At 49.3% G+C, this 11,648-nt stretch overlaps 1 protein-coding gene across 1 annotated transcript; it reads right to left on the bottom strand.

The window, feature by feature from the left end:
* Positions 1-6,529: 6,529 nt before the first annotated feature.
* Positions 6,530-9,640, bottom strand: LOC123164534 (lysine histidine transporter 2). The gene has a single exon (XM_044582054.1). It carries the CDS (start codon positions 9,483-9,485, stop codon positions 8,058-8,060), a length of 1,428 nt encoding a protein of 475 aa, XP_044437989.1. The 5' UTR covers positions 9,486-9,640; the 3' UTR covers positions 6,530-8,057.
* Positions 9,641-11,648: the final 2,008 nt, after the last annotated feature.

An 11,648-nucleotide genomic window follows, 5' to 3' on the forward strand; every position in this document is an offset into this window, starting at 1 on the left:
CCGCAGCAGCGGAGCAGGGGGGGGCGGCGCGGTGAGCGACGGGTTAGCGCGCGGGCGCGAGGCGGGAGGCCGCGCATGGACGAGGCACGCAGGGGGAAGAGGAGGACGGACGACGGCGACAGAAAGGGGAAGGGAGGAACCGGGGCTCACTGCGGGATGCTGGGATCGGGGGCAGTGGGCTCGGGGAGGAGGACGACGAAGGGGCGGCGTCGGGGCGAGGTGGCGCCGGCGACGGGCGCCGTCGTCAAGGTCGCGGGGGGGGGGGGGGTGGGATCGGGGCGATCCCGATCCAGATCGGGAAGGAGAGGCCGATGTGGGGGGGGGAGTGGGTGCGTGGGGTAGTTTAGGGTTTCGGGTGAGTGGATAAGGGGAGTGGGGGGGGGAGTGGCCGGCTGGGTCTGGTGGTTTGGCCCAGTGGGGCTGTGGCCTGCTGGGCCGGAGCCCAGTGGGGGGGGGGGGGTTCGCTCTCTCTTTTTTTAGCTTTGTTTTGTTTTCTGTTTTCTTTTCTTTATATATTTTCTTTTCTATTTTATTCTTTTAATTCCTGTTTTATAAAATATAAATACAACTCCTAAGTTAATGTTATAATTTATTCTACTGCCCCAAAAAGTTTGACACCTGATTAAAATAGTTTGCATTATTATTATTTTTAAAAGGCATTTAATTAATTGTCACAGCTCCTGTTTTAATTACTTTAGAGCCTTTAAACATTTTATCAAAGCTTGGTCTCTCCACCATAATTGCTTACGATTTATTTGAAACAACCCGAACATTTTAGTTTTAATTTTTGAAAACTTTTGTTGTTTGCCATATTTTGAATTTGAATTTTGATCCGGTTTTGAACTAACGCGAGATCATCAACACTAACGGAGGTGACGTGGCATCATCAGCGTAGGTTTATTGTAGCATAATTATCCGGGCGTCACAATTCTCCTCCACTACAAGAAATCTCGTCCCGAGATTTAAGAGGGAAGTAAAGGGGGAAGGTTCGGGTTACGAAATTCTAGGGAGCGTTCTTGGTCTTGGTTGTTCTTCTCGAAGAGGTTGATCCATTACATTGATGTCTTCATTCTGCTGTTTCAGGTCATCATGATAAAGTTGTCGTCCTTTCTTCGGGAACTCCATCGTACTTACGACAGAGTAAGGGGGTATTCTGGAAGAACGGACTTCTGTAGGGTTTACTATCTGGTCAATATCATCGGGGAAGGTGGCGGAAAGTATCTCTCGAACTAAACCTTAAGAAAAGCCGAGAGCAAGTAAGAAAGTACCATGAGAAGTTTCAAACGGGTAGGCAATCGTTCGAAGCCTGAAACAAAGTGTGAAAGGGGTTCAAAGCAATCGGAATAAGTATTATGTCTGATGCCAGTATAGATCAGTAGGACGGTGGTCCGTGAATTACATACGAGGCCACGCGCGATGAATAAATTTGGGAACAGGGGGTGCACAGGAGAGTCAGGTTTCGATCCTGTGGAACTGTGGGTTATGGGCCCACCATGTGGGTTAAAAGTAGGAAGGGCGGTGACATCTTGCACGATCATGATAGCAAGGCATGTCAGAGGGTAGCCTGTCAGTTATATGTCGGCAACATCGTCGGTACCAAGGGCGAGGGACGAAGAGAACCATTTTCCTGCTCGTTGAAACGAGGCGGACCATTAGGCAAAGTTCTCGTCCATCGGTGGTTACCGAAATGTCACCAACAATAATAACAGGGTCTTACTGACAGAGCTGTACACCGAGGTGTGTACATAAGCAGGAGAATATTACTGCTTAGATCATATAGATCACCAGAAAGGTTAAACCAAACAATGGAAAGGAAAATATGATTATCAGATTAAACAGAAGAATGGAAAGGAAAATGTGTTTAAACACATATTTCAAGGTTATATCCTTCCCAAGGACAAGCTGAGCATGATATTCATGACAGGATATAATGTAGAAAACTCTTTAGGTAGGGGAGAGAAATTTCATGACATTACCCATACAACGGTGTTTGGATAATTAAGCAGGAAACATTTAGCATTGGGCTTCAAATGTTCCTGTTGAAAATCGGAGTACCATAGACATGCTTCGAGACAGCATTGACATGGTCAACAGGTGAAGATCAGACTTGGAAACAAAAAGGATCCATCAGGAACAACTTATAGAATAAGTCTTACAATTTCCTCATGGAAGAATAGACCTTGCTAAAAGGGAAAACTTATAACAATAGGTCCTCCCGCCAGGTGTGCTGGGTATCATCACCTTACCGGGTCATAAATAGGCCAATGTTATAACTCTTGGAAATATGTTCCAACCATCATATCTGACCGAGATTCAGATCTGATTGGTGTCAGGATAACTCAGACTCAGGATGCCTGAGAAGAAAGGTGCAACACAAATTGTCGAAACGACATCGGAGATTCTCGGGAGATGAACTATGGAAGCGAGTTCCGGACAAGGGTTCATCATTACATCAAGGAGAGGTGAGGAGGTGACTGATTGACTCAGCGACAATCCATTGAGATTTCCAAAAGATGGATTTCCAAGGGGGGGCACGCGGCCGGTGAGGCCGCAGCAGCGGAGCAGCGGGGAGGGCGGCGCGGTGAGCGACGGGTTAGCGCGCGGGCGCGAGGCGGGAGGCCGCGCATGGACGAGGCACGTAGGGGGAAGAGGAGGACGGACGGCGGCGACAGAAAGGGGAAGGGAGGAACCGGGGCTCACTGCGGGATGCAGGGATCGGGGGCAATGGGCTCGGGGAGGAGGACGACAAAGGGGCGGCGTCGGGGCGAGGTGGTGCCGGCGACGGGCGCCGTCGTCGAGATCGCGGGGGGGGGGGGGGGGGCGGGATCGGGGCGATCCCGATCCAGATCGGGGAGGAGAGGCCGATGTGGGGGGGGGGAGTGGGTGCGTGGGGTAGTTTAGGGTTTCGGGTGAGTGGATAAGGGGAGTGGGGGGGGGGAGTGGCCGGCTGGGCCTGGTGGTTTGGCCCAGTGGGGCTGTGGCCTGCTGGGCCGGAGCCCAGTGGGGGGGGGGGTTCGCTCTCTTTTTTTAGCTTTGTTTTCTGTTTTCTTTTTTTTTTATATATTTTCTTTTCTATTTTATTCTTTTAATTCCTGTTTTATAAAATATAAATACAACTCCTAAGTTAATGTTATAATTTATTCTACTGCCCCAAAAAGTTTGACACCTGATTAAAATAGTTTGCATTATTATTATTTTTAAAAGGCATTTAATTAATTGTCACAACTGCTGTTTTAATTACTTTAGAGCTTTTAAACATTTTATCAAAGCTTGGTCTCTCCACCATAATTGCTTACGATTTATTTGAAACAACCCGAACATTTTAGTTTTAATTTTTGAAAACTTTTGTTGTTTGCCATATTTTGAATTTGAATTTTGATCCGGTTTTGAACTAACGCGAGATTATCAACACTAACAGAGGTGACGTGGCATCATCAGCGTAGGTTTACTGTAGCATAATTATCCGGACGTCACATTGGCGCAGGGGGGTGGCAATCCGTGCGGGCGAAGAGGGCGCATGTGGGCGCTGGCCACGCGAGGCCCAAAAGGCCGCTGGCTGGTCGGCGATGGTGGTGACGGACCGGCGAGCTTCGATGCGTTGCTCGGTGAAGAGCAGACGGGAGAAGAGCTCATGCGGAGGAAGCGGCGGCTTGGCGTTGTGGACGGCCTCGGCAAGGTTGTCGTACTCGGCATCGAGACCCTTGATAACGTAGCCGGCGAACTCCTCATCAGTCAGCGGTCGACCAATAGAGGTTAGTGTATCCGCCAAGACCTTCATTTTGTTGAAGTATGTTGTGGCAGATGAGTCCAGTTTCTTGATGTCATCGAGCTTGCTGCGAAGAGCCATCGAGTGGGCGGTGGAGGTCTGGGCAAACGCATGTTCCAGAGTCGTCCACGCATCCAAGGAGGAGGCAACAAAGAGGCAAAGGCCAGCGACCCCGTCTCCTAGGGAGCCCTGGATGGCGGAGAGGATCGCTTGGTCTTGCTGCACCCACACACGGTGCGCCGGGTTGATGGCCGGGCCGTGGACAGTGGGGATAACCTGCGGCGGACACGGCAGGGAACCATCGACATAGCCAAGGAGGGAGCGGCTGCGGAGCAAGGGTAGAGCCTTGGCACGCCAAAACAGATAGTTGTCCGGCGTGAGACGAGTGGTGATCAGGTTGTCGAAGTGAAAAGGCCCAAAGAACATGGCAGCGTCGGTGGTAGCAACAGCGGACGCCGCAGGGGCTGCGGGTGCCACACCCGCGAGCGGATCATCGGAGGCCGCCGAGGCCGCCGGCAGGATGGCGAGTGTCGGGGACGAACCAGCGAGGGCCGCGGGTGGCGCCATCATCGCGGCGGTGGAGGCCGCCACCGTCGATGTCGCGGGAGATGGCGGGATTGGAGCCGAGAACATCGAGCCAACGGTGGTGGTGCCGAAGAATTGGGGCCTCGGCGACGCACCGGCGTGGGCGGGGAGATTGAGAAGGGCGGCCAACGTGGCGGGGAGGGCCCCGGAGCTGGCGGAACCGGAGGCGGAAGCGGTCATGGCAGCTGCGGCGACAGCGGCCCTAGGGTTGGGGGCACGGCGGCGGCGGCGGCTGAGGTGGAGTAGGACCTAGGGTTTAGGCTGATACCATGTTAAACATAGGATTTATGGGAACTGGCTCAACCCTCTAGGGGTGGCCTATCACATATATTTATAAGATTACACAATATACAGATTACACGGTTGGGCTATGTTACACGGTCTAACCGGCCACGTGGGGAGGGATTTTGTCGGCCAGGACGACGCAGCCGATGTGAGTGGTCGCCACCACGTAGTACTCGCTGAGGAGCGGGAGCTTTCTGTGGACGAAGCGACCGGTGTCGGTGTTCAACAGGAAGAATCTCCCCTCGCGGTCGAAGACCTCGTCGAGGACGATCCACCGCCGCGGCTGGAAGCGGCGGTCAGAGGTGTTGTCCTTTGGGTCGTCGGTGGCAGCATGCCAGCTGGGGCAGACGGCGCGGAAGTCCATGTAGCAGTCGACGTCGTTGGTGTCGAGGAAGGATTCGGCGATGAGGCGGAGGAGCTCGGGCGGGAGCGTGGACCACCTGGACCAGTCATCAGTCGCCATGGCCGGAACCGCCGGATCTTCCTTCACCCTTTTGGCCAAGGGCGTCGGGATCTCTTCGGGCGCGGCCGCCACCGCCGCACGCTCCAGTTCGTGCGACATGAACGCACCTCTAGCCAGTCTAGGTGGAAAAACCCAATGCCCCGATCCTCCCTGCAGAAAAGCAAACCCGAAATACACAAATTTCTAAGCGGTCAGCGTGAAGGAGAGCAGAAAATCGCACAAGAACTAGAGCGGGATTCATTTGCCAGATCTACAGAGGAAATCAACTCGTGCGCCTGCGGCACTAGGGCAAATGGGAAGCACGGACTGTCCCGAGATTTGGGGCCGGGGAAATCGGAAACATCAAAAGAACCACTATTGGATGATTATAGTTTCTTTCCTCTTTTTCCTTTGGGAACCACTAGGATCGGAGGGCCAGCGATCCATCGAACTGCTTAGCTCTCTACACCGTCCGATTGCGAGTGCCGGCCTGATGTTTGCCTTTTTTCCCCACCAGAAAGCTTGATGTTACTGTACTATTTTCTTACAATTCCTTGTGTGAAATTATGTTGTTGCGAGGATGTCAATTTTCTTCATCAAGCACAGCAAATCCTTCTTCATCAAGCATGGCAAATCCAGGCAAAACCATACTTGCTCAAGGAAATTGACAGCCTTGCCACAACATGATTTGCCGTCTTCGACGTTCGTTTCGCCATGCTAAGAAATTTGACGTTGGATTTGTAGCGAAATCCATTTCTAAGCTTTGATTTGCTTCCTAATAATTGTTTCCAAGAAGCATATCACCTCCTATCTGTGCTTCCAAGAAAAAAAAACTTGTTTTGGTAATAATTATATTTTTTTATTTGTTTCCGATAAAAAAATAAAGAAATACATCAATTTCTTTCTTTAATAACAAGCAATAACTAGCAGAGGCCCACATAATTGCGCAGACAATGTCGGCAAAGATAATGAGCGAAGATGCGGTAACTCGGTCCCAACGTGTTACAAACTAGGTGCCGTTGGATTTGGTTTGCGCACGTCGTGTAGGTTGGGTATGTTGATGTCATGCACGAGGTGGCTACAAGAGTAGGAACTCCACTGAACGCCAAAAAAACAGAGTAGGAACTCCACTTTCAATAGTCATGGCATCTCGTTCCAATGGTGATTAAATGTCTGTTTTGTTATAGTGATAACTTGGAATGAACTTATACAGAACAAAGCGCCCTCTTTGCGAGAAGATTTTTTTCGAGAAAACGCAATAGGCTTTGCGTTTCATTATATTGAAAAGAGAGATAGTTTGTTACATCCTCCTAGGAGGCACCGGTACAGACAAAACACAAAGAAAAACGTCAGTGGACGTCCCAGGTCCGTGGGAGGATGACACGCAGGCCTCGAGCACCCGCGGTTGCCCAAAGCGCAGGTTCTTCTTTGAGCCTTGCTACCAAGACGCTAGTCGATGGGGTTGCAACATTGAAAACGCAATCGTTGCGATGTTTTCAGGTCATCCGAGGGATCAGCAGCTGCGGTTGTGAGTCCTTTGTGCATCAGCTTGGGCATGGCCTGCCGCGCCGTGCGCCACCAGACAGACAGGGAACCTTCACCATTAGGCGCGCTGCATGGTAGGTGCAGCCAAGACAGAACGTCATGCCAAACCTGCTTGGTGAAGGGGCAGTCCAGGATCAGGTGGTTCATCGATTCCGGCGCCTGATAACAAAGCGGGCAGCGAGGAGGGTGCGACAGTCCACGGCGGGCGAGACGATCGGCTGTCCAGCAGCGTCCCAAGCTAGCGAGCCAGTGGAAGAACTTCACGCGCGGGGGGCCCCCAGCCCTTCCAGGTAAGCTTCCATGCCGGACAGGATGTAGAGCCGTGGAAGGTGGCGAGGTACGAGGACTGGGCGGTGTAAGTGCCTGAAGCATTCCACTTCCATTGGAGTCGGTCCGGTGGCCAGCGAGGCGGTGTGTCTCGTGGCCGACGCAGGTTCGAGCCTCGGCTCGTACGCTGCTGTCTCACATTTCTTCTCTTAATAAAAATCAGTAGGGGCTTCTCCCCCTAGTGGTCTAGTTTTCCCCCTCTTTGCGAGAAGATTGACATGATTATGATGGGCGATATGGTTGACCGTGAGATCGACGTTGCTGCAAGATTTCTAGCTATACCAATCTTATCGGGTGAAGTAAAAAAGGCCAAAGAAATATCAACATCCTTTGTTAAAGCAAAATGAGAAACAAAAAGTAATATTATTTGACACTAAACGAGTTTCTAAGGGAAGTAGGTCATAATGGCTAGCTTTATTGAATGGGAATATTGGTTGCATTGTAAGAAAGTTTTAAGGCATAAGTTCTCATTAGGCAACATAAATGTCTTCATTGCATAGTTACTTTTCGACTGGAACAGTTATTGGTCAAAACCTTTCCTTAACAAAGAAAAATATGCCATACAGTTTGAAATGAAGGAGGGATTTTTTTTGGCAGGGGACATATTGTATTTTCACGCAACTATGTAGATATTTCATAATTATAATCATCATGCATTAATATGATGTATATCAAGAACCAACCATCGGTTGGTTGTTTAGTGGAGTTGTTTTACTCTTAGACCATTAGGGATAAAGAAACACTATGTTTTATGTTCAACGTTTCTTCTTAAGCCGGATTTTTTCTGGGAGACGACATCCATGTCAAGATAGAAATGTGTCTAGACAACAACCGACTATATGAAGTTGTCACATTATCTACAGTCAAACTAATAAACAACATGTAAAATAGCTAATTACTAAGAAGTAATAATTTATTAATACATGGTGCACCTTATACTCTCGTAATGTTTTTGAGTTAGTGCTGCAGCTGGCTGATAATCTATATCATGCTTCACTTTTCTCTTAGCTAACTCAACAAAACTATAATACTTTAATCTTTCTTTACATTACCTTATTGTGCTTGCTAAATAAATTCTTCTTAATCATCTAATCTTGTACTGCGCGCTTAAGAGTAGAACTTGAAGGTCTTGGCGTCAAGGATGATTTGGCGCAACCCACCGATGGGGGAGAGCAGCATGAGCGCAACTCCAATGGCGATGAATATCCAGTTGAGGAACCATGTCAGGCTGTATCTGGCGGGCTTGCGCAGCATGAGCCAGATGATGCAGGGCAGGAAGTAGGTGGTGGGCGCGAACGCAAAGCCTCCGAAGAACCCGAGCAGGCCGTCGAAGAAGGGGAAGGTCATGCCGACGAGCATCGTGAGCGCGACGTAGGCGGAGCGGGCGGTGAGGCGGAGCGGGAGGCCGGGGGCGAACTTGAGCTTCTTGACGAGCACCGTCTCCATCATGTCGAACACCGGCATGGCGAACACCTGGTAGCTGCCGATGACGTGGACGACGACCATGAGGTTGGCGAGGGCGATGAGCCACCGCGGCTTGTCGAGGGTGATGAGGATGTTGGGGTCGACCGAGTTGCCGAAGGCGTAGTACCCGCCGAAGGCGACCGAGAAGTAGCAGAGCGCGACGATGCCGTAGGCGGCCATCACACCGCGCCACATTGGCTTCTTGGACGGCTGCTCCGGGGTGGACGGGATTGTGGCCTGGATCTCGAGCACCACATTGTGGCCGGCGAACGCGAAGGCGACCGCCCCCAGAGCGTTGAGCGCGCCGAACACATGCCCCGCCGTGGTCGCCGCCTTGAGCCCGTAGTCGACGGCTCCAACTGCAGCAGGGTGTTTGTGTAGCACGGACGCGAAGAAGGCGACCATGGAGTAGCAGATGGACATGACGGCGGCGGCGGCGGAGACGCCGGAGATGGAGTTGAAGTTGGGCATCTGGGAGAGCAGAAAGTGGACGGAGCCGAAGATCATGATGAAGTAGGTGAGGCGTATGTCCTTGCACCGGCCGTTGCACACGAGGTCGTGGAACTTCTTGAGCGACTGGCCGCCGGTGACCATGTATACGATGTCGGTGCCGACGTCGACGACGAGCTGCTGCGGCACGATGATCCAGAGGCCCAGCTTCTTCCCGAACGCGTGCTGGCCGAGCTCGTGGTAGCGGTCGAAGCGCTTGCCGGGGACCATCTCGTGCATCTCCACCATCTGCCACAGCGTGTAGAGCGTGATCCCGAAGGAGCTGGCGATGACGGCCACGCCAGGGCCCCAGCCGAGGTGCGACATGGCGAACGGGAGGCCCAGCACGCCGGCACCCACCATGGCCGTCACGTTGTGGAAGGCGGAGTAGTACCACTTGGCGGTGCGGGACGACGTGATGGGGAGCCAGTCGTCCAGGTTTACGTCCTTGAGCTTCGCCTCCGACTCCCGCTCCTTCACCGTCTCCACGTACTCCTCCAAGATATCCAACTCCGGCGACGGCGACGACGTAGTTCCTTCTTGTTGAACCGCAGGCAGTTCGATTGATCGATCGACCTCCATGATTATTCACACGACACGTACGAAGCTACAATCAATCAAGCTAGCTGGCTTAGATTGTTCGACCGCATGCAGTTGTTCGATCGTCGTCGTCGTCTTGCTCTGCACCTCTTTTCGATCGTGGTTCGTGAGTTGAGGCAGGTGGGTAGCGCTAGCTTCTGCCTCCCATGTATATCTAGGCACAAGCCAAGAACGTGAGACTTCCGGTCTTCCCAGCCCACTCGGATTCGGCATGCAAGCGCGGCTCGGATAATCGATGCATCAACGTGATCCCTTATGTTAGCTAGCCAACAGCACCAGAACGGAATTTTGTGTTGTGACCGGACTGACCAGCTTTGGAGACTGGAGTGCGTACGGAGCAGCGGAAAAAGGTCCAAAACAAACCTTGAATTTGTAGGCAAAAACTAAGTCAAACCCTGAAATCTCAAACCCCGAAATCTCAACCCCTAAAATCAGCACACTAAACTCTTTTATCCCGGTCTATTTTGAACCTCGAGAGGACTTAGCCAGTATTCGCGCGCTCTGCTATGGTTTTTCTTTGATTGTTTTTGTTTTCTTTTATTTTTTCTTTTTCACACATATCTATTTCTTTTAGTACCGAATCAACATTTTTAACGCACACATGAAATATTTTTGATAAATTTTGATATTTGCAAATACATGATGTGCATTTTCATGCAAAAAAGTACATTCTGTACAATTTTTAAAATACATGTTTTCAAAACTTTTTTGAATGCATGGTAATATTTTTCCAGAAACTACATGTTTTACATTTTCTTAATGATAATAAACATTTTTATAAAACTACATGAACATTCCTTTACATTGTTCAATATTTTTAAAATTGTATACACTTTTTTCAAACACATGTCACGTATATTCTATTAAGGGTATGACACATTTTTTTACAACACACAAACATTTTTTTACATTGTACACACGTTCACTTTAGCTATATGACAGTCGCCTGAGTTTAGAATTGTGGTTAGTCGAACTTTTTGGCCGTTGGATCATGCTTTGAGATTCATGTGTTTCTTTCTTTTCTATGGGTGTGAACGTGGCTCTGTTGGGCTGGGTTTGGTTGACTGGCCCCAATTTAGGGTCAGCCGATTCGCTCCTGGGCTCGATGTGGTGCCCGTTAAGCTCTTGGACCTGTTATCTGGTGAGCCCAGCCCGCATCGCGCTGTATTGTCCACTCGCTGGTCGCGTGCGGTCAATCAATTCATGTCTCTGTCCGTCACTCTCCCTTGCTTTCTGTCGCCTCCTCTCCCCTTCTCGAGCTAGGATTCGTCGACTATTTTTGTGTTATTGTGATTTCCCCTCTTCTTATCTTTTAGATCTGCTTGAGTTCTGCATATATTTTTAGTTCTTTGAGGCTTTATTTGATGTTCTTTTTGCAGGTTTTGCTCTAGTTGGTGCTTGGGTTAGGGTTCTTGTGCTGCATCCGCGAGCAAATATGCTATTTCAGGTATGTGTATGCTCATTCTCTTGTGCTTTGACTTAGTATTTGTGGTGTTATGTGTGATGTGTAGGTGAGTTTTTTTGGTATGAGTGTGATTTGGCTAGGGTTTGGTCAGATTCCCCTTCTGTGATTTAATCTTTTTCTTGATCATATTCTTGTGTTAGGTCCTATTAGTTCTTAGTTTGGTTCCCATCCCTAATGTTTTACTGGTGGATTAGATCTCTGGTAGGTGAAGTTCATTTCCCTGTTGACTTGCGCTTGTATTTTTGTTGATTTACAAGGATGAGAATGGTTGTGCTAGGTATTGATTAAATTCTTTTGTAGTTTTGTAGGTGATTCGGTTTGATTGATGTGTAGTAGGTAAGTTTTTAGGTCTTAAATTTATTAATTAGGTTAATTATTAAGTATACTGCAAAAAGTGTTAATTTTTCCCATTAGGGTTTTCTACTTGATGATTAATTATCATGATTTGGTTAGGGTTTGTGAGTCTCCACCATTTGTCCAATATATTTCTTTTTTCTGATCAGGTCCTTAGTGATTTGCTATTATTGTTTTGTTAGGGAATATTTGGTTTTAGATTGGTTCCTATCTCAAATATTTTTATTTTGGGGTCTACATTTGTTGCACTTTGAGTTGATTATGTTGTTTATGTGCCTTATGAACTTGCATAGTCTTTTTTTTCATTGTTGTGCTTGAGGTCTTTG

The sequence above is a fragment of the Triticum aestivum genome, chromosome 1D (genome assembly GCF_018294505.1).
Source record: "Triticum aestivum cultivar Chinese Spring chromosome 1D, IWGSC CS RefSeq v2.1, whole genome shotgun sequence".
Taxonomy (NCBI): Eukaryota; Viridiplantae; Streptophyta; class Magnoliopsida; order Poales; family Poaceae; genus Triticum; species Triticum aestivum.

What these genes read in the sequence shown, in the direction of transcription:
- LOC123164534 (XM_044582054.1), bottom strand. Translation starts at nt 9,485, where the DNA reads ATGGAGGTCGATCGATCAATCGAACTGCCTGCGGTTCAACAAGAAGGA.